Source organism: Diceros bicornis, chromosome X (genome assembly GCF_020826845.1).
Source record: "Diceros bicornis minor isolate mBicDic1 chromosome X, mDicBic1.mat.cur, whole genome shotgun sequence".
In the NCBI taxonomy this organism is placed as follows: Eukaryota; Metazoa; Chordata; class Mammalia; order Perissodactyla; family Rhinocerotidae; genus Diceros; species Diceros bicornis.
Window position 1 is genome coordinate 35,304,353 of NC_080781.1, and position 22,376 is coordinate 35,326,728.

The 22,376-nt window shown below is 41.2% G+C and overlaps 1 protein-coding gene across 1 annotated transcript; it reads left to right on the forward strand.

Moving 5' to 3' along the window:
- The first annotated feature begins 2,183 nt into the window (after window positions 1-2,183).
- Window positions 2,184-21,692, forward strand: ATP6AP2 (ATPase H+ transporting accessory protein 2). The gene is made up of 9 exons (XM_058535659.1): window positions 2,184-2,329; window positions 8,426-8,556; window positions 10,581-10,712; window positions 16,210-16,305; window positions 16,450-16,587; window positions 17,482-17,535; window positions 18,488-18,637; window positions 19,497-19,616; window positions 20,642-21,692. Exons 1-9 carry the CDS (start codon window positions 2,290-2,292, stop codon window positions 20,834-20,836), a joined length of 1,056 nt encoding a protein of 351 aa, XP_058391642.1. The 5' UTR covers window positions 2,184-2,289; the 3' UTR covers window positions 20,837-21,692.
- The last annotated feature ends 684 nt before the right edge of the window (window positions 21,693-22,376 follow it).

Consider the following 22,376-nt stretch of genomic DNA (forward strand, 5'->3'; position numbering starts at 1 on the left):
TTCTCCTGCCAATCTAAATTTAGAAAGAGAAAAAAATTCTCACTGCTTGCTTCCACAGGACCCTGAAGATAGAGATTCTGGGAGGCTGACGTGGTAAGAAATCTTACCTTTGCCAGCTTTCGTCAGGCATTCCCGTATCTCATCATCTGCAGTAGTCCAGGGAGAAAGCAGTTCTTCCAGCCAGAGAAGGCAACTTGCCAGCCAGTGGGGATCCTGTAGACTATGCCAAAACTGTGTGAGGGGGGGAAGAGGGAGAATCCCCCTCTGCCCTTTTCCTTAAGGTTCTTCTGGCTGGCCAAATAATTAACAAGACAGGTTAGCAGGAGAAAATAATACCAAGTTTAATAACATGTATACATGGGAGAAACCAGGGACACTGCGTTTCTCAACACAATAGCAGAAATTCTCGTCTTAAATAGCAGCTTCAGCTAAAGACAAAGGAGGATGTTGGGGGTGGAGGGAGTCAGTTACAGGAGATTACCACTAAAGTGCAGTAAACAAGAGTAAGGTTATTATGCAGATTTAAGGCCTCACTTTCCACATTGATAAGTTTCTAGAAATGAGGTCATCCCCCCTCTTCCCAATACAGAGAGGGAGGTACCTTTACAAATGGAGACTTCCCTTATAAATGTGAATGTTTTTCTGACAACTCCTTGCAGGGCCATCTAGAGAATGTGGCCAGAGAGACAGAATTTTTGATAAGATGGGCTTATTGGTGCCTTTCCTATTGTGACATCTATTTTACATTATATTACAGCCATCAGATGACAGTAACTCCTTCCTGGAACAGATCTTCTATGTCAAATTCTTCAGGCAGTTTGTGGGGGAGGTCAAATGTCAGTCAGAGAAAATAATCAAGGTAAAGAGATATATTCCGGGGTGGCCAAATCTTGATCTCCCACACAACTCATTCTCCTTCTTTCTCCTTAGTTAATCCCAAGAAGAAAATGGTGCCTGGGAACTGAGGACACAGGGCATTTTTCCCCAACAAGTCTGTCTTACATTTGTGCACTGAACAGTGCTCAAACACCTCCAATGGCTCCCTACTGGCCACCAAATGAAGTGTAGTTCTTTTATATAAAATTCAACATCCTCAATAAACATGTCCCTGACTGAAATTTTTAGCTCTACATGCCCCCTCTCCCGTAAATGTCTTCTTTGGTTAAACTAAACAGTTAATGCTCAACCTGACAAGGGTTTCTCCCTGCCACACCCTATGCTTTGGTTTTTGCTACCTGGAAGAACCTACCCATCTTCTATCCTTCCAGATTGAAACCACACCCATTTTTCAATATCATCAGCTGGGGCATCATCTTCTGACCACAGATGCTACACTGTGTCACTTCTTGCCTCATATCATAGGCAAGAAAACTATGAGATGTGGGAAGGGAGGATCCTGCTCTAATTAGTACGTTTAGCCTTCATATAACACTGAGTAAATGAAGAAATTAATTAATGTTCTTGTCCCATCACTTTTGGTAGATCGGAAAGTCTTAGGAGGTAGGGTTACCGGATTTAGCAAATCAAAATACAGGACGCCCGGTTAAATTAGAATTTCAGATAAACAACGAATATTTTTTAGTATAAGTATGTGGTGAATATTTCATGGGACATACTTATATTTTAAAAAGTATTCGTTGTTTATCTGAAATTCAAATATAACCGGGCGTCCTGTATTTTATCAGGCACCCCTACTTGGAGGGCAGGGGCTCCCCGTGGTGCCTGGTTTCCTCGCTCAGCATCTGTGTAACTGTTAGAGCGAAACCCAAACCAGCCCCGCAGCTTCCACAGCTGCACCCGTAGCGGGGCGGAGCCACGCGACCGGGAAAGACAGACACCCCGGTTGGAGACTGTCACCCGGCTCTGGCCAAAGGCCCCGCACCCGGGAGTCACCCCACTCGCTGCGCTCTCTGCACCCCTCTACAGGCTCCATCATCCCCCTGCCCCCGACCACCCGCCCTACCCTCCATCTCATGACCCGGTCGTCATGGGCCGGGGGGCAGGACTGCCCGGCTCTTCAATCCCTGCCTACCATTGGCAGGGTCTTCCATCCATCACGCTAGGCTCCGCCCATCAGACTGACGTTTCCCTGGCTACGCCTCTCCCGCAGGCCGCGGCGTCGCTGGCGATTGGTGGAGAAGGCGGTAGCCGTCCCCGCGGAGGCGACGACGGGGTGAGCTGAGGCAGTCGGGCAGAGCCCGAGCGCGTCACCCTCTCTGGCTGCGGTGGTCGTTCGCCTCCCGCTGACCCGTTCAGTGTCGCCGTGCACTGCTGCGACGCCGCGGAACCATGGCTCTGCTCGTCGTGCTCCTGTCATTGTTGGTGGCAGGTGAGGACCCGGGGCGGGGGGGGGGGGCGCGCTCCCGGAGGCCCTGAGCCGCGGGGCTCGGGGGCGGCCGCGGGTGGGCGACAGTGGGGCGGTGCCGCAGTGCGGGCACCCGGCGGCGACCTCGCCCCGGCCGTCTCCCTCTCGGCTTTCTCTCCGGACCGGCGTGTGGCGGAGCGGCCTGACCGGCTGCCGGGGCCGAGCCGGGCTGGGCTGCGTGGGGGCCACCTGAGCCGGCCTCCACCCTCTGCCTCTTCGAGGAGGGCGCGTCTGCCTGTGTTGCCGCCGGCCTCTTCCGGGTCGGGAGGCGCTTCGGAGGACCGGGGCGCATTTCTCTAACTGTTGAACCGCAGCCCTCTGCGAAATAGGGAAGGCAGACGTCTTGGCTGCCGCCAGATGCTGTATTTCTTTGCATTTTTCTGGGGTCTTCCTTTCTAGCAGTTGTCATCACTAATTGGTGAAATCCCCTCCCCTCCTTCAGTGTTTCAGGATACAAAAGTTGGAGGTGAAGTAAGTGTTTTTTGTAGGATTATTTCTAAAGGCGAATTCAAAGTACCTCTCAAAAGTTTGTCACAGTTCCTAATTTTAAAGATTTGGAAACGAAGATGTGAGTCACATTCTTAGAGTCACATGTCAAGTAAATGGTAGCTTTCTGAGTGGAACCTAGGTTCCCTAGCATTCAGCAAGGAGAGTGCAAGTTGGCTAATATTTGGCCTCTTACCTGTGTATCATGTAATTCATCAATTTTACAGCAATCCTTAGAAGAGGTATCAGCCTCATTTTACAGAGTGATCAAGCCTAAATAAATTACCCGACACCGCGCAGGAGTAAGTAGCAAAGCTGGAATTGAACCCAGATCAGCTGGCTCCAAAACATGGGCCTTTTCCATTATATGTGTTGCCGCAGAGGTAATGGAAATGTTACTACATGCTGTGTGAGAAAGTGGGAATGATGGGGGCTGGGGGTGCAGACAGTGGGGAAGAAGAGGCCAAATTGAGAACAAGTTGGAGGAATGGAGGCTCTTTTCCCCAGGGCATCGGTTTAAAACCTATAGGTTAAAAATCTGTAGGAGGCCTGTGCCTCTGCTGTGTGAGGTGCTGGGACATCTGGCTTTTGGAATGGTGGTTTAATTCTGCAGGGGGCTATAAACCACTAATGTTCTTGAAATCTGCAGGTGTTCTCTATTCCTGGAGGTGCCCAGTGTTATGTGTTGATGATAGTTACACTTATTTTCACGCCCCCCAAGTTTTAGGGTTGTTTGGTTCCTTTCATTTCTGTTTCTGGCTCTGGAAAGGTCATTCTGATCTATCTAGTAAGTTACTTTGGGGGAATTTTTAATTTTTTTAATTCATGGAATTTAAAAATCTTCCCTTTGATATTGTGATTTAACTGAACATCTGTTGAAATTCCACGTCTTAATGTTATGATTGATATTATTTTGATTCAGTGAGGTTTAGGGGTTTTTTTTGTTTGTTTTTGGTCTGAGGTAAAGTAATTGCTTCTGTACGTGGTTTGAACATGCTTTTCTAACTAGAATAGTCTAGTTTGTACAGACCAAGAATCTGATCCTGTCAGCTTCCTCATTGCTTGGTCTTGTCAGATGAGGTTAAGTTACTGTTTTCCACAATGACTAAATATGATTTAATGGAAAACATCTTTAAGAGATCTGACTTATCTATTTGAGAAAAAAATATAAGTCCTTTAAAATGGTGTTACCAAACCAGAGAGAGAACTCTATTCATAGGGTTATGAATACCATGTCATGAGGGGTATTTGAAAAAATTCAGATGTTTGGCTTGGAGAGGAAAGGCCAAGGGCCAACACATGGAATTTGAAGGGATGTCATGTTGAAGAGAAATTCCATTTGGTCGCTGATGCCCTAGAGGTCAAAAGTAGGAGCTATTTATTTTGTCACTTAGTGATTCCATCCACCACTCATCGATCACAGCATAGTATGGTGGGAGTTCCCACCCTTACCCTCTAGCCCAGACTGGGGAGGCTGAGGGAAATTTCCATGGGTGGCAGGGTGCCTCACAGGGCAAGTACGTGAAAAGTTGGAATGGGAAGAAAAGGCATTTTAGACAGAACAGCATGTGTAAAAGCACAGAGATGTGAGAGCAAAAGAGCAAACCATTTGGTGGGGCCGGAATGTATAGGGGTTAAGCTGGGGAGATCTCAGAAGTAAGGTTGTGAGGTGCCTTGGGTGTTTTGGATTTTGTTTCACAGGCTCTGGGCAGTGAGTGAAGGTGGTCAAGCTGCTGGGTGAATGCACAGATCTGTATTTGGAAAAGGTGATAGGAAGGCTGGATCAGAGAGTGGCATGACAGGGCATAAGGTGGCCAGTTCTAGCAAACCTGGTGAGGGTCTGAAGAGTGTGCACTGAACTGGAGGGGAAAGGATTCATGAGATAGTAACAAAAAAATGATGGACAGAATTCAGTGGTTGATTAGCTGTGGTACTGAGGAAGGATTTAAAGATGATCAATTCCAGCAGCTGCGTGGAAGGTGGTGTCCTCCTTTGAGAGAGAGAACACAGAAGGAGCATGTGGAAAGATGGTAAATTCAGTTCTGAGCCTGTTGAGTTTGAAGAACCCATGAGACTTAGAAGGAAATGCTGAGCAGACTGTTGGGTATGTAGGTCTAAGGCTCAGGGGAAATCTAGGCTGAAAATAAAAATCTGGGAGCCCTCAGTGTGTTTTTGGTGTCTGCAGCCTTGGGAGTAGATGGGCTCAGCCAGGGAGAGAGATGTAGAACAGGAAAGCAGTGAGTCGAGAAGGGACGCCTCAGATCTCCAAAGAGAGTATACTAGGTGATCTATTGGGATGCCAGAAGAATGTACTAGAATTTCAATTTATACCTATTTTTTTATCTCATTTTTTGGTATAATAATGATCAGATATTTTGTAGAATGTCCCTCAGTTTGGGTTTGGCTGATATTTTCTCATGATTAAATTGGGAAGAATGCTACACAGGTATCTCATCCTTTAAAACTGTTTCTATTTTTGTGTGCTTTGTAATATATTTTGAATATGTAATCTATTAGTATACTACAAGTGTATACTTTATAAATAAATATATGTATATTGGGACTACTTTCAAATTTTGTACTGAAGGGTTGAAATCTAAAAAGTTTGGACGTCACTGGCTTTAAAGGACCGGAGGGGAAAGAAACTGAAGAGAAGCAGGTAGAGGGATTGGAAGGAAAACCAGAGACCTGGGCTTCGTGAAGGCCAAGGAAGGAGATTTTTAAGGAGAGTTGCCAGTATCAGATGCTTTGGGAAGTTAAATAAATCAAGGGCTGAAAATTGTCTTTGGATTTGGTGAGTCGCATCAGTGGCGGGGTGGGGTCAGAAGCTGTGGCTTCGGTGGGTGGTAAAGGCGCGATGAAGAAGCAGAGAAGCGAACAGTGACTGGCTCCTCTTCCAGGATTCTTCCTCTGAAGGGAAGCAGAGGCCCGGAGGACCAAAGGAATTTTTTTGTGGTTTTAATTTTAGAATGGGACCACCCTAGTATATTTTTATGCTGAAGTGAAAGAGCCAGTTGAGAGGGGAAAATGGGTAGTCCGAGGTGTGGCTTCATTCACTCATTAACTCAACAAGTATTTAGTGAGCACCAGTGTGTCCCGGCACTGTTCTCAGCCCTGGGGACATTGTGTGAACCAGACAAACTGCTTCTACAGGGCCAGCTTTTTATGCCTGCAACCATGGAGCCACCCAATTCCTGATATGTTGTCTGTCCCAGAATAGTGGCTTACTAAACATTGAATGAATAATTTAATAGGTGAATGAGTGAAGGTCCCTAAGGAGGCAGAACCATGGGATTATTTTAGAGTGGAGGAGGGACATTGCTGCCAGCATCTGGAGGGAGAGGAGAGGAGGATAGGGGCGTGTGCACATAAATTTGTGGTGGGGAGAGAAAGCAAGTAGCTGGAGGAATCCCTCTGCTTTCTCTTGAAGCTGAGCTGAGCTTATCTGGTGAGACTGAGTCTGTAGTGATAAAATAGGAAGTTGAAAGAAGTTGGGAAGCCCATTTCAGTTCAGTACAAGGAAAGGACTAGAATGTTAGGACAGTGGAGATTGCTGGCAAACATAGTGTGTGTGAGTTGAGGTGGCGGCCCCCATCACTGGTCGTTTTCAGGTAGAGGATGGGGGACTGTTGATGGGGGACCTTGTGGGTACCTGCCTGAAGCAGTAGTTTCTCTGTATAGGAGTCCATCTGTAAGGTTTTCTAAAGCTCTAGGCTCCTGAAAGACTGTTTTGCCAGCACAGAAGTGGAATCTAACTACTACAAAGTTGAGGCAAAGTAGTTTAGTATAGCTTTGCTGGGGTTGCATGAGTAGGGCTGTATCTCAAAACACGGCTTCTCCAGATCCAAATATTGTTCTTTAAATGTGTATGCTACTTGGAAAGTAGAGGTCTCTTGCTGCCCAATTTTCCTTAGAGTTTGCAATAACTATTACATTAGTGAACCAGGATGTCTATCAGTTACAAATGGCTGTTCTGCTAATTTTTTTTTGGTCTGCCTTTGGCTAGAACAATTTGGAAATTCCTGCTCTGGCGTCTGTGCTCAGTTGAAACTCATAACTCTTCCTGTTGTATCAGCACCATCCTGAGGCCTTTTATTTACTGTCAATACTGCAACACCAAAACATTTACTGTTGTTTCCAACTTTATTCCCACACTCTGTAAGACGTACTTTCCTTAGGTCAAGAGAATAACAGTGATGCTTTATTAAAGTCTAATTTTCCCATATTAGGTAGGCATGGCCAAGATTTGTTTTGGACTTGGAGCTGATCTTTTCATAGGAACCCGAAAGTTTCCATTAGCTACTTTTCCTTCTGTAAGCTGGACATTGGGTTAACACATGATGGCTTAAGAGGCCAAATACCTCATTCTTAGCCTTGGAGGGCCTATAAAATAGTCATTTTATTTTCATCCTTCATCTTTTTATCCCAGGCCTCATACTCCTAGACTAACTGGCTTTATTATTACAGAATACCTTTTGTCAGCCTCTTGATATGTCCATTGGAAATACTGTTTCCTGGACTTTGTTTGTAAAGTCCGAAGTGTTTTATATTTTGACTGGTAACATGTACCCCTGTGTGGTAGTCCTCATTTCACTAGGTTTGCCTATGGGACATAAGGAAAGATAAGATCTATCCTAAGACATCTAACGTGATAAAGGTTTAGAGTGAAATACTAAGAAATTTTGTGAATTTGCATTTTGAAGAGAGGGTCAATGGTAGAAATAATTCAAAGATTTCAAATTTTTTTTCTTTTTAGTTTGTGCCAAGATTTCATTTTTTAAATTCTGGATAAATGCCACTGATTTCTTTTTTTTGTTTGTTTGTTTTTTTATAATTTTATTTATTTATTTATTTTTCCACCAAAGCCCCAGTATATAGTTGTATGTCATAGCTGCACATCCTTCTAGTTGCTGTATGTGGGACGCGGCCTCAGCATGGCCAGAGAAGCGGTGCGTCGGTGTGCGCCCGGGGTCCGAACCCGGGCCACCAGCAGCGGAGTGCGCACACCCAACCGCTAAGCCACGGGGCCGGCCCGCCACTGATTTCTAATTCTTGCCAAACTGCTGCTTGCTGTTGTTGAAGGGCCATCTGTAGGAAGACATCTAGATCATTAGGAGCATCCTGTTTCATAGTTGTACCTTTGTTACAGCAGAATGTATGGACTTAAATTCTTTTTTTTTTTTTAATTTTATTTATTCATTTATTTTTCCCCCAAAGCCCCAGTAGATAGTTGTATGTCATAGCTGCACATCCTTCTAGTTGCTGTATGTGGGACGCGGCCTCAGCATGGCCAGAGAAGCGGTGTGTCAGTGCGTGCCCGGGATCCCAACCCGGGCTGCCAGCAGCGGAGTGCGCGCACTTAACCGCTAAGCCACGGGGCCGGCCCTGGACTTAAATTCTTAGAGTGATACTTTGAAAAAGAATTTGTTGATATTTAGAATTCAGCATTTTGTCCAATCATAATTTAGTATGCTAAGTCAATGGAGAATGGGGAAACATATATTTAATAATTTTCAACGTGGATGCAAAAGATTTATGATGCTGATCACTTACTAATGTGTTTTTTCTTTTCAGGTGTTTTGGGAAACGAGTTTAGTGTATTAAAATCACCAGGGTCTGTTGTTTTCCGAGATGGAAATTGGCCTATACCAGGAGAGCGAATCCCAGACGTGGCTGCATTGTCCATGGGCTTCTCTGTGAAAGAAGTATGTGTATTTTTTAAAAAGTATTTGGAACTGTTTCTGAAAACATTTTTGTTAATTTCTGCTAACAGCCCAAGAAAGCAGCAAGCAAACATAGGTACATTTGGTACAGGTTATAAAAGTAAAAAAGTTCATTTGTAGTTGGGGAGATTTGGATAAGTGCTTCAAGCTTGGCTCATGAAACCAAATCATTATAGATCATTAACCATGTAAGAGTTTATTCTTGGTACTGACATTCTTTGCATATAAGAGAATGCATCTGGCCTACTATTAATAGGATGTATAATTTTATTTGTTCTTTTTAGTACACGATAGATTTGTGTCTCAGTCAGTTCGGGCTGCTATTACAAAGTACTATATATAGACTGGGTGACTTATAAACCACAGAAATTTATTTCTCACAGTTCTGGGGGCTGGGAGTCCGAGATCAGGATACCAGCGTGGTCAGGTTCTAATGAGGGCCCTCTTCCAGGTTACAGACTGCCAACTTCTTGTTGTATCCTCACATGGTGGAGAGAGGGAGAGAGAGCTCTCTTGAGTCCCTGTTATAAGGGCACTAACCCCATTCATGAGGGCTCCATCCTCATGACCTAATTACCACCCTAAGGCCCCACATCCTACTACCATCACATTGGGAGTAAGGATTTCAACAGATGAATTTTGGGGAGATACAAACATTTGGTGCTTTTGATGTGGTCTCTAGATATCATCAATCACTCAAAGGAACTTTCCTCTTAGGTCCTGGGTGCCCTTGAAACCAGAAGTAATGCATGGGAACTCCCTCTCTGCTGGGTCTATGGGTGGTGCCCCTGAGCTCCTTGCATGAACATGACTGGTTGTTTACATTTAAGGATGAAATTTGTACCTAGTTCTTTACAAACTTAAATTTGACTACAAAAGGCTGTCAACCTTTAGAAATAATTATTAGTAAACTAATATGAGTTACTCTTAGCAGGAATTTTATTTATAAAGGGCTTAAAGAGAATGTTTTAATGATAGTCTTTCTATGTCACTGTGAAAGAGAAAAGTGATGCTGTAGATAAGGGCCAACAATGATATGGGGGAAGAAAATGTCCATGGTTAGATGAAGAAGAGAATATTTTGTAATCTGGAATTTGAAAAGTACCTATGTTTTGTTTACTTACCTGCTTTTTTCCACAAAAGGTTTGAGATGACTTAACTATTAGATTTTAATATTTCAAATCTGTAGAAATTTAAGATGATGAAAAAGGTAGAAATCAGCATCCTTGATTAGGAGACTGCAGCTACAGTCATGCGTCACTTAACAAGGACACGTACTGAGAAATGTGTCATTAGGTGATTGTGTCGTTGTGCGAACATCATAGAGCATACTTACACAAACTTAGATGGTGTAGCCTTTTTTTTTTTTCTTTTGGTGAGGAAGATTAGCCCTGAGCTAACATCTGTTCCCAATCCTCCTCTTTTTCTGAGGAAGATTGGCCCTGGGCTAACATCTGTGCCCATCTTCCTCTATTTTATATGTGGGATGCCTGCCACAGCATGGCTTAATAAGCAGTGCGTAGGTCCACGCCCAGGATCTGAACCCATGAACCCCAGGCCACCGAAGTGGAGCACTCGAACTTAACCACTACACCACCGGGCTGGCCCCTGTAGCCTTTTTTTTTTTTTTAATTTATTTATTTTATTTTTTCCCCCAAAGCCCCAGTAGATAGTTGTATAACATAGCTGCACATCCCTCTAGTTGCTGTATGTGGGACGCGGCCTCAGCATGGCCGGAGAAGCGGCGCGTCGGTGCGTGCCCGGGATCCGAACCCAGCCCTGTAGCCTATCTTACGGCACCACTTCAGTATATGTGGTCCATTGCTGACCTAAATGTCGTTATGTAACGCATGACTGTACTGCCTTAAATAAAATGTTTACTCTCCCTGTGAATTATCATTGCCAGTGTCATCCCGAAACCCCTTAACTCTGCTTATTAGATGGTATTGGGGAAATGGTTTTCTGAGTTGATAATTAAGCACTGCTTCATGCTTTTCAATGGTTAGGACCTTTCTTGGCCAGGACTTGCGGTGGGTAACCTGTTCCATCGTCCTCGGGCTACCGTTATGGTGATGGTGAAGGGAGTGGACAAACTCGCTCTACCCCCAGGCAGTGTCATTTCATACCCTTTAGAGAATGTGAGTATTTATTATAAAAAACTAAAGGGATGCATTTTAAATTTTGTCTTGCCAGCTGTCATTATTGATTGTGTTCTAAGCACACTTGTCTTTTTTGTGATGCAGTGATTGATAAGTAAAACAGTTTCTTTTTTTAAAAAAATTACATGGTGATGGTAAATTTATTGAGACTTGGCTATTGCTTATGGGTGAAACTACTTTCTAAGGTAAGAGGTAGAGCAATTGCCCCACTCTCAGAATAGTCGGAGGCTCGAAAAAGAGAAACTAGTTGAGGGTGTATGTTGATATTTTCTTAGGCATGATCTTGTCATCTTCCCTTCAGAATTTTACCTCATTTTTGTGTAAGGAGGAGACTGGAAGCTATTTTGCTGGCTCACTTATTTCTTCACTGGCCTTTCAGGCAAGAAGGCTGACTGAGCTGTTGTGACAAACCTTCTTCCACTGCAAGCATATAGAAGTCAGCACAACATTTTTACATGCATCACTAAACTTGAAAGCAAGGGCGGGATACACACAGGTGCCAGATATGAATAGAAAACTCAAAAGTCACAGTGGTAAGCAGGAGCTGAAGCTGGAATTGTGTTCCCCGCAGACAGCCAGGCGCTTTAAAATGCTGTTTTGTTCTTGAAAGGAGGACTAGTAAAACCCCAGCTGTCCTAGGGCTACCACCGAGGAGCTGGCTTGCCACCCTTGGCTGTGGGGCCCAAAGAGTCCCCTAAGAGAAACTGGAACTACAGGCTTGTGCTGTGCAGAGTGGTGTGCTCCAGATTCACATGACCCACCCTATATGGATACCTCCACAGCCCAGGGCTCCTTTGGTAAAAAAAATCGAAGATGAGTCAAATTTACAAAACACTTGAAGAAAAAAAACGCCACGAGAGAGTCAGCAGGTGCACCAAATAGAATTTATCTCCCTAGAACTACAGATAATAGACCAGTCTCAAAGAGATTTGAAAATACATACATTAAAGTTGTGAGAGTTAAAGGAAGGGATAGAAACTGTGAGGCAGTTATAAGACATTTCTGATATGTGGTGCTTTCATTGATAGTCACTTCTAAATATTTCATAATTTTTTTTTTTTGTGAGGAAGATCAGCCCTGTGCTAACATCTGCCAATCCTCCCCTTTTTGCTGAGGAAGACTGGGCCTGGGCTAACATCCACGCCCATCTTCCTCCACTTTATATGGGATGCCGCCACAGCATGGCTTGACAAGCGGTGCATCGGTGCACGCCCAGGATCCGAACCAGCGAACCCCGGGCCACCGCAGTGGAGCGCGCACACTTAACTGCTTGCGCCACCAGGCTGGCCCCATAAATATTTCATAATTTATATTGTGATTTCTTTAACCCAGGAATTTAGAAGTGTTTAATGTGTGGGTTCTTTTAAAATAATTTTTAGGTTTTCAACTTCTAATTTCATGGCATTGTAAGACTGTGGTCTGTATGATGCTGATTTGGGGGGAATTTTTTCAGACTTTTCTGTGGTCTAGTATAGATTATTTCCAAGCACACATGACATGCTTACAAAAAACGACCATGTACTAGGCCACAAGGCAAATCTCAACAAATAATAAAGAATCAGTATCATATAAACCACCCTCTCTGTAACTGTAACAAAATGTTACCTTAAAAATGTATTTGGAAATGGTAAAAACAAACAAAAGATATGACCCCTCAGGTTTAAAACACTGAACACCAGGGCCGGCCCAGTGGCGTAGCAGTTAAGTGCATGTGCTCTGCTGCGGCAGCTGGGGGTTCCCAGGTTCGGTTCCCAGGTGCACACCGATGCACCGCTTGTCAAGTCATGCTGTGGCAGTGCCCCATATAAAGTATAGGAAGATGGGCATGGATGTTAGCCCAGGGCTAATCTTCCTCAGCAAAAAGAGGAGGATTAGCATCGGATGTTAGCTCAGGGCTAATCTTCCTCACCAAAAAAAAAAAAAAAAAAAAAAAACCAAACACCCACTAGGCTAAAGCCAAATCAACACCTAGACCTAGTGAAATTGAAGAACCACAAGGACACTGAAAATCTTACAAGCTATCAGAGAAAAGACATTGTCATTACAAAGGAGTGAGAGTAGAATGATAGCAGATATCTTATCCATAGCTGTTAGGAACCAGAAGAGTAAGAACGGAAAAGCAGTAATTGTATAGTATAAAGCTGGGCTGAGAATACTGTTTACATAGTCATAATAATGAAATGATATTGAGCCAATGACAATTACCATATAGCTATTGGGAGGGTGGAGAGAGAGAAACAATGCATGTATGGGGCAGGGGTGGGGCTGTGGGTGGTGATGTGGCAGAGCTAAAACCTCTTTCTATAATGGGTGATAAATAGATAATGCAAAAAATGAAAAATCAAGATGTAGTAATATAAACATTAGTTAGAGGTGGTGGTAAAAGGAAAAGGAAACAGAGTTTGAAAGTGAGGGCCTCAGAGGAAGGGGAAATGAAGGGAGGGGTAAACTTATTTTTCATAACAAGTCTTATAGAACTATTTGTCTCTTTAAACCATGTGTATATATCTGTCTCTTTTTTCTATATAATTCTTGAAAATTTTTTTAACAAGTGAACAAGAAAAGATAATTGGAATAGATGCACTCCTAAATAATTCATGGGTTGAGGAGAAAATCACAGTGAAAGTTTTACAATTATTTGGAACTGAATATCAGTGAATGTACCATATATTAAAAAAATTGTAGGGTACAGCTAAAGTGGTAAGAAAAGGAAAATTTATAGCCTTAAATGCACCTGTTAGGTAGTTTAAAAGATTGGGAATTAATGAGCTAAAAAAAAAAAACAGAAGAATTTCAGAGTAAATGGAAGGAAGGAACAATAAAAATCAAAAGGCAGATTTAAAAAAAATCTTTTTTAATCTTCACAAGCATTATTTATTAAGCATGTGATTATGTGATTTCTGTGAAAATCATTGTGGAAGATCCCTTTAAAATAAGTATATTAAAATACAAAATGGTGTTAAGATTTTCATTAGCATACAATCCAAAACTGAACTTTTTTTTTTTTTTTGTGAGGAAGATCAGCCCTGAGCTAACATCCATGCTAATCCTCCTCTTTTTTGCTGAGGAAGACCGGCCCTGAGCTAACATCTATTGCCAGTCCTCCTCCTTTTTTTTTTTTCCCTTTTTCTCCCCAAAGCCCCAGTAGATAGTTGTGTGTCGTAGTTGCACATCCTTCTAGTTGCTGTATGTGGGACGCGGCCTCAGCATGGCCGGACAAGCGGTGCTTTGGTGTGCACCCGGGATCCGAACCTGGGCCGCCAGCAGCGGAGCGTGCGCACTTAACCGCTAAGCCACGGGGCCGGCCCCCAAAACTAAACATTTTAAAACAGACTAGCCTTATTTTACATAAGTAGCAGTTGGGAAAAGAGCTCACGTTGCTTGACCCCGATTGACTGCTCTTAATACTTTTCCTGGCAGTAGGTAGTGAATGAGATACAAGGCTCGGGGTAAAACCCACAGAATATAAAAAAAATAGAATGTCTTAGAATTCCACCTACAACGCTTCTATTTGATTAGTTAGCTGTTTTCATTAGAATTTCAAGTCATATAGATACAGAAATTCCATTTTTTCCAGGACAAACGTGTATCCTTATAATACAGTGGAAGAAAACAATCATTAGAATTTTAAGCAGCTGAGCTTTATCCTTTTTGAGCCTAGTGCTCTATATAATTTCTCTTTTCCTTCAGTTTGGCGCTCATCTGATTCAGTAGCTCCTCCAGTTTGGTTACTAGGAATGTGTTACCTTTAATCTTCAACTTTCCTGCCACGAGTGCCATTTCACTAGGTGAAGTAAGGCTGGAGAGGTTGTGTTACATGTTCTCACATTCCCTCCAAAGCCTAAGGAGGCAAACTGTGTGACTGCAAAAGGAGAGCACTCGTAGCTGACTCAGGGAGCTGGTACCAGGATGCTTTTCCAAGTTGGAACTCTCTTCCCTCTTCTTCAGTTACTAACTCATTTTAAGAGAATTTTGGGAAAAGTTAATATGCATCTTGAGTAGGAGAAAAAATTGATTTTATTTCACAGTATCATGAAATTGATAAACTTAATTTTTTTTTTTTTTTGTGAGGAAGGTCAGCCCTGAGCTAACATCTATGCTAATCTTCCTCTTTTTGCTGAGGAAGACCGGCTCTGAGCTAACATCTGTTGCCAATCCTCCTCCTTTTTTTCCCCCGAAGCCCCAGTAGATAGTTGTATGTCATAGCTGCACATCCTTCTAGTTGCTGTATGTGGGACGTGGCCTCAGCATGGCCAGAGAAGCAGTGCGTCGGTGCACGCCCGGGATCCCAACCCGGGCCGCCAGTAGCGGAGCGCGCGCACTCAACCGCTAAGCCACGGGGCCGGCCCCTTGAACTTAATTTTGATGTTGGGATTTCATCAGTAAGATTTATATAACCACATTTATTTCTGCCTGTACTATATTAACATTGATTTGCTACATATAAACATGAACCTTTTAATAGTAAAGGGAATTACTGAAAAAAAAAATCATTGTAAGAAATCTCCATTAAAACAAAAACACTACTACTATACTGCTTGTTTTAATACTTGTAATAATATTGAGAATAAAATAATTTTTTGAGGGGAAAAATTACCATAATTTGTTTTTAAACATAAGGTGGGGCAAAAACAGATCTTTGGGGATAGAAGTCAAAATTTTGCTTTCCCTTGAGGGTGGAGCGAGTGGGTATGGAGGCTTCTGGATGCCGATCATGATCTTTGTTGTTCTGGGTGGGTTATATGAGTATATCCACTTGTAAACGTTCCTTGAGCTGTTACCCCAAGATTTGTTTACTATATTATATATACATTACACTTTAATAAAAAATTCAAGGAAAAAATGAAAAATGCTGTCAGACCTCTGTGGTAGATTTTACCACAATTGGTTATTTTAGTTTAGTAATATCATATGGTCCTAAGATAAAGGCTTCAAAATTCTGTGACATACTTTATGCCCTGTTGAGAGTCTTTAGTTTATCTGAAGGCAAACCCTAAATCTTATTGGACATTTTTTAAATTTTGAAATGAAAAATGAAGTCTATTTCTCTTTTAATTAAATTCAGTTCTTCAAATTCCTCTGACCTTCTTTTAAATGCAAGTTAATACTTTACTATAGAATATACATTCATTGTGGCATGTTTAATTAATGCCGAAACTAAATGTATTGCTGCTTAAAATACACAAATGACCGTCATAAAATGATGGTTTGTGCAAGACAGTGTTGTGTCCTGCCTGTTTGCAAGTAATTTCCCTTTGGGCACATGGAGAGACACAAACTCGTTGGCCCACTAGGGCTGTTTAATCTTCTGTGCCCAAAAGGCTCTTTGTGTTTGGATGTGATTTGGTGGGTCTTTTGAATTTCCATAAAAGAAAATGCTGGTGCTTTTTTTTAAAAGCCTCCTTTTTTAATTTGAATGGTTTTTCTTCCCACTTTGGTTTAGATAATAATTAATGTCTTAACTCTTAAATTTCAGGCAGTTCCTTTTAGTCTCGACAGCGTTGCAAATTCCATTCACTCCTTATTTTCTGAAGAAACTCCTGTAGTTTTGCAGTTGGCTCCCAGTGAGGAAGTAAGTGGTACAGTTTTTATTTGAGATGGGCTAAAGAATAAGCTTTCATTATTAATGAAAATTTAAAACTAATTTTATGAAAAATGCTGTCAGAGCTCTGTATGTTGGAATTAATCTGTAGAAAATGTTGGATTCTTCTTGCAGCGAGTGTATATGGTGGGGAAGGCAAACTCAGTTTTTGAAGATCTTTCAGTAACGTTACGACAGCTTCGCAATCGCCTGTTTCAGGAAAACTCCGTTCTCAATTCACTTCCGCTCAATTCTCTTAGTAGGAACAATGAAGTAAGTGCAGTTATTGAATGAATAAATATCATTACTAGTTTCCCATTTCTTATGCTCCTGACTTCAGAGCAAACTTGAAATTTTGGAAAATGAAAAATTTTTCAGATTTACTGTTGGAGTCAATTGTTTTTCTTTTCTTCACTGCAACTTTCTTATGAATCTCATAAATAAACTGACTCTTTTCATGAGTTGAGCTGTAGTAAATAGTATTACATTCTAGCACGAGGGTTGCCACCAATTAATCCAGACAAACCAGAGATCACGGTATTTACTTGGTGGCTGGTGGCACTGTGTCGATCTGGTAATGTGGGAGCCATTATTCACTGCCACTTCTGATGTCTTGCTTCATTTTTCTCATTCATTCTTGACAGTACAGTGGAGGAAGCCACCCTTACTTTTGACTCCTGTCTGTCAGCTTCACCACCTGCTCATGCACCCTCTTAACCACATGGCATGCCACCTTTGTGGAAGCCTCCCCTCTTTATCTACTATGAATGACCAGGGCTACCATCTTTTATTCTCCCATGTGGAAAGTGTTCAAGGGATGTGAGCAAACTGGGCCATTGGCAGGACCTCGTTGCAGTGCGCCACAATATTCTGATGCCCTGAGGGGAAGACCACTTTAGAGTTTGCATGCTTTATTAAAGCTGCATCGAAAATACAGCTATTGAGCAGTAGTCACTGTGCTGGGGAATGACCATCACCTTTTTCTTAGGAAATAACGTTTTAGATGCATTTTGAATTGAAATGAACCTACCAAATGGAGGACAGTTGTTGCATAAATTCACTTCCGTGCTTAACATTTGTAATATCCTATGCCTTACTTGATAAATGGCAAATACAGGTCTCAGATGCATGTTTATAATAATGCTCATTTCTTTCGGCTCTCTGCAGGTTGATCTGCTCTTTCTTTCTGAACTGCAAGTGCTACATGATATTTCAAGTTTGGTAAGTAGGCTGCTCTAATTTTTCAGTTCCATTTGTTTTGGTTGCAGAACACATTTCTAGAGAATCCTTGAATAGTATTGAAACCAACTGAAAAGTCTGATTAAGCATGGCCTAGATATATGATCCCATGAAAGTTGAGAAATTAGTGGTGGTGTTGGGAATTTTGAGCTCATGTTACAGTCAAATTATTTTGCATTTCTACTTTTAGGAGAGACAGCTAAGTATATTCTCCAAGAACACAGACCTGGGAGTAAGGCCACCCTGGCTGTAGTCTAGACTGTTGATTTCTTGTCAGACGTTAAGACTTAATTCCTATATATATATCTTTGGGTCTAAAATAGAAATAACAGTTTGAACTAATAATGCTGTCAACCAAGTCAGGAAGGAAGGGAATAAATCTGCCTGAAAGGGTTTTTTTTGGTGAATGATTTTTTTTTAAAATCCTCCTGTGACTGAAATAAAAAAACTTACCTGATTGCTTTCTACTGAGGTTGTTGCCCAAACTTTTCAGCACGGTTGGTTCAGGAAGTCTAGAAGCATAGTGCTGGGGGCCGGTAAGGTAGTCCAGGAGGGCATATACAAGGCGTCTGCTCTCTGAGCACCAATGGCTCATGCTCTCCTGGGATCAGACTGGTCCAACCATCTGTTCTTTCATACCCTGGGCCTGTATCTGAGGTTTTAAACTAAGGAATTTTTTAAAGAGCTTTTATTAAATGTTAGGGAGTACTGTAACTGCTGCTTTACCCCCTAAAAATGAGATTTGTGTTGAGATTTGTGTTGGTGTTTTATCAGAAACTCCTATTTAAACCAGTTCCATTTCTACCATTTTACACTATTTGTCTGTTATAGCACACTGGTGTGGTCCTGTTCAGCCTAGTTTAGTTAGGCCTGAAAATTCAGCTGGCTGTGTTTGACATTACTTTATCTACTTCCTTTTGTTTGTTCTCCCAAGTTGTCTCGGCATAAACATCTAGCCAAGGACCATTCTCCTGATTTATATTCACTGGAGCTGGCAGGTTTGGATGAAATTGGGAAACATTATGGGGAAGACTCTGAACAATTCCGAGATGCTTCTAAGATCCTTGTTGAGGCTCTGCAAAAGGTAAATTATCGATAGGATATGAGACGTTAGAGTATGACCATTTCACTTTTAGCCTCTTAATGGAAAAACCTGCACAGTGAAAGACTGTTGATTGAAGTCTCACTCTGCTTCTTTGGAGGACCTCTAATTTTAGTGACCGAGGATAGAGGAGGTCAAAGGTATGTGAGATGTCTCTTTATAATGCTGGCAGGGGCAGCATAGGAAATGATCGATAACTCCAACACAATACGTTTTTCTTTTCTTTTTTTATCTGGATAAAATATACATAACATAAAATTTACCATTTCAGCCATTTTTAAGTGTACAGTTAAGTGGCATTAAGTATATTCACATTGTTGTGCAACTGTCACCACCACCCATTGCCAGAACTTTCATCTTCCCCAACTGAAACTCTTTCCCCTCTGTTAAATGAAATAATTGAAGGAGAACACTGAGCACAGTACCAGACATTTAGGAGATACGTAATAAATGCTGGTTTTCCTCTGCCCTTAAAGTTACGTACCTGCACGTCTTCAGTGAGGCCTCTCAGTTAAATCTTTGTGGATGTTTGTGATGAACCAGAGACCGCTTAGGAAGATTTCTTCATTTCCTTTTCCTACTTCCCCAATTGTATGCCAACACATTCAGTCTCTTCTTCTTAAAGTAATTTTATTTTGAACATTTGAATATATGTTGAAGCTTAACACTGTTCTGAATATCTTAACATAATCAAAACCTTTAAGACTTGCCTATTTTAAGACACAGTGTATTTCATGAGCCAATAGGTAAGTGTATATTGTTCTTGTAGGTGCACAGAAGCTTTACAAATAATTTTAATAAGTATGTGTTTGAGATTCATGGGATGTCAATAACTCTTCAGTTTGCAGATGACATGTACAATCTTTACGGTGGGAATGCAGTGGTAGAGTTAGTGACTATCAAATCATTCGACACGTCCCTCGTGAGGAAGACGAGGACTATCCTTGAGGCAGAACAGGCGGTGAGTAGTTTTAGATCCTGCTTTACAATTTTAAACTTAACTTTAAAAAAACCCACTAAACCCTATATCACCTATGGGCGCCATGAATGAGCAGTCAGTAAATCTGAAAAACAGTTTCAGTTAAAACATAGGTTTCTTAGGGATGTGTGTTTTGCCAGTGATGCTCAGTTCTTGGGGGTCATAATCAGATAATGCAAGAAGCTGAGTTAGGGATAAAAGCAAATCTGTCAAAGCCGATAAGATAATTCAAATGTTGGTATTACAAGGAGGCATCAGAAGTTAATGTGAGGCTGTGATGTGGCTCTCTCTGCCTGTGGACTCTGCTTTTCCAGGAGGTACATTATCTTCATGGCACACTCCCTCATTTTCTGGGATCTGCTATGTACACTCTATAATTTAATTTACATCTACAATTTTTTTGCCTGGATCTTGCTTTGATTTTAAGCATTTAGTGTGTCATAGGCAAGGGTGCCAGCCATAGCAAAAAACGTGTGTACATGCTCATTTACAAGAGCAGCAGTGTAGATACTCCAAAATGTTGTGTGGCCAAGAATATTCCTTATTAAATAAACAGAATCATATGTATTTTTGTGTGTTCTTTGCTCAGTGTTGTTTTTAAGTCACGCAAGCTGATAAACATAGCTGTAGTTCAGTCATTTTATTGCTGTCTGTTCCAATGTGTGGATATGCCACAATTATCCATTGTGTTGACGGATGTCCTTGTCCATGTCTCTTGGTACACATATAGTAGTCTTCCCTAGGGTATGAACTTGCTGGATCACAGGATATGCACACCTTCAACTTTACTGGCATTGCCAGATTTTCTCAAGCAGTTGGACTGGTTTATACTTCCACCAACAATGCACTTATCCATGAAGGTGCCGCTTCTTGGTTCCCCCTAGTATAAGTAGTTCTTACGCCACTTATGAATAATTGTTAGATAAATGAATCAGAGCTGCTAAATTGGGATAATTTCCTGTCTTAAAATCCTTCTCCCTTGATTTTCTTTCTTTTCTTTGTTGTAGAAGAAGCCATCAAGTCCCTATAACCTTGCATATAAGTATAACTTAGAGTATCCAGTGGTTTTCAACATGGTACTTTGGATAATGATCGCCTTGGCCTTGGCTGTGATTATCACCTCTTACAATATTTGGAACATGGATCCTGGATATGATAGCATCATTTATAGGATGACAAACCAGAAGATTCGAATGGATTGAACTTTCCTTATGCCAAACTTAGAAAACGGGTTTGGAAATTGGCTGTTTTGTTAAAATAAATCTTTTAGTATAGAGTAGATAGTATACTTCAAATTTATAAAAAGGCAAATTTTGTTCTCTATTTTGTGTGTGCCTGTGATGTTCTTTTAAGAGTGAATTATAGTATTGATGTGAATAGATTTGTGTGATATAGATTCCATAATATGCTTAAATATTATGATATAACCATTTAATATAATTTCATTCCATCTAATATTTGGAAGTATACACTGAAATATATGTAAAACATTTAGAATAGCTTGTGTTATTTATGTTGGGAAAATGCACTGAATTTATTAGAGAAACTTAGGAATGCTTAACTTACACAGGATAGGTGAAAATGATATTTGGGCTGTTAAATACTATGAACCATTTGTAAATGTCTTAATTTGATGTAAATGTCTCTGAAACAACAGAAAACGTTTTTAACTTCGAGCAGCCCTAAACTATGAATGTGCTTATACAGTTGCTTGGATTTAGAACTACATCTAATTGACAGATGGCCATTTTTTAATGGTGATCGGGATAGTCTAGTGTGGATATTAAAAATATTACACAGATCTAAGAGGAAACTAGCTTTGTGGAGTCATAGATATTTGTAATTATATACACAAAAACAAATATTTGGGGGACATCTTGGGGCATGAATATAAAATCTTTTTATTTCAATAACTTTTCCCCTTGTATAAGTTACTATAGTTTGTGGTACAGCATCATTCTATAGAATATTAAGTGGAAGTAGATGCTCCCTACTTTTCATGTAGAAGTGGACCAATGTCTATAAAGAGTGACAAATAAAGTTAACAATGATTCCAAATTTGTGTCATTTCAATAGTAAATCTATTTTATATTGATTGTAAAAACCTGACTAAGCAGGGTTTTATTTAATCAGAATTGGCTGTTTTGTTACACAAATGGTTCCATGGGTTTTTTGTTTGTTTTTTTGTGTGTGTGTTTTTGGTGAGGAAGATTAGCCCTGAGCTAACATCTGTTGCCAGTCCTCCTCCTCTTGCTGAGGAAGACTGGCCCTGGGCTAACATCCGTGCCCATCTTTCTCTATTTTGTATATGGGACACCTGCCACAGCATGGCTTCATAAGCGGTGTGTAGGTCCGCACCCCGGATCCGAACCCGCAAACCCTGGGCTGCGAAAGTGGAGCACGCAAACTTAACTACTACGCCACCAGGCTGGCACCTCATGGTTTTTTTTTTTTTTTACATTTGTTTATTCTCACTGCCTCCTGAGATTCAGTACCAATATAAAGAAGACATTTTAATTACCATTCTTATTATTGAATTTATACAGAATATATGATAAATTCACACTAGACTTTAGGTAGAAAAGGCTTAAATTTCCCAATAGCATTTTAAAAGATGAATAAACAACTAATCGGTTAGAATATGAAGGACTATCTAAAGTAAAGGCTTAAAGGTTATAATTTTCTTAAAAGACTTACATATTAGAATTTTAAATTTCATGATTATGTAGCAAAATTCTTTTA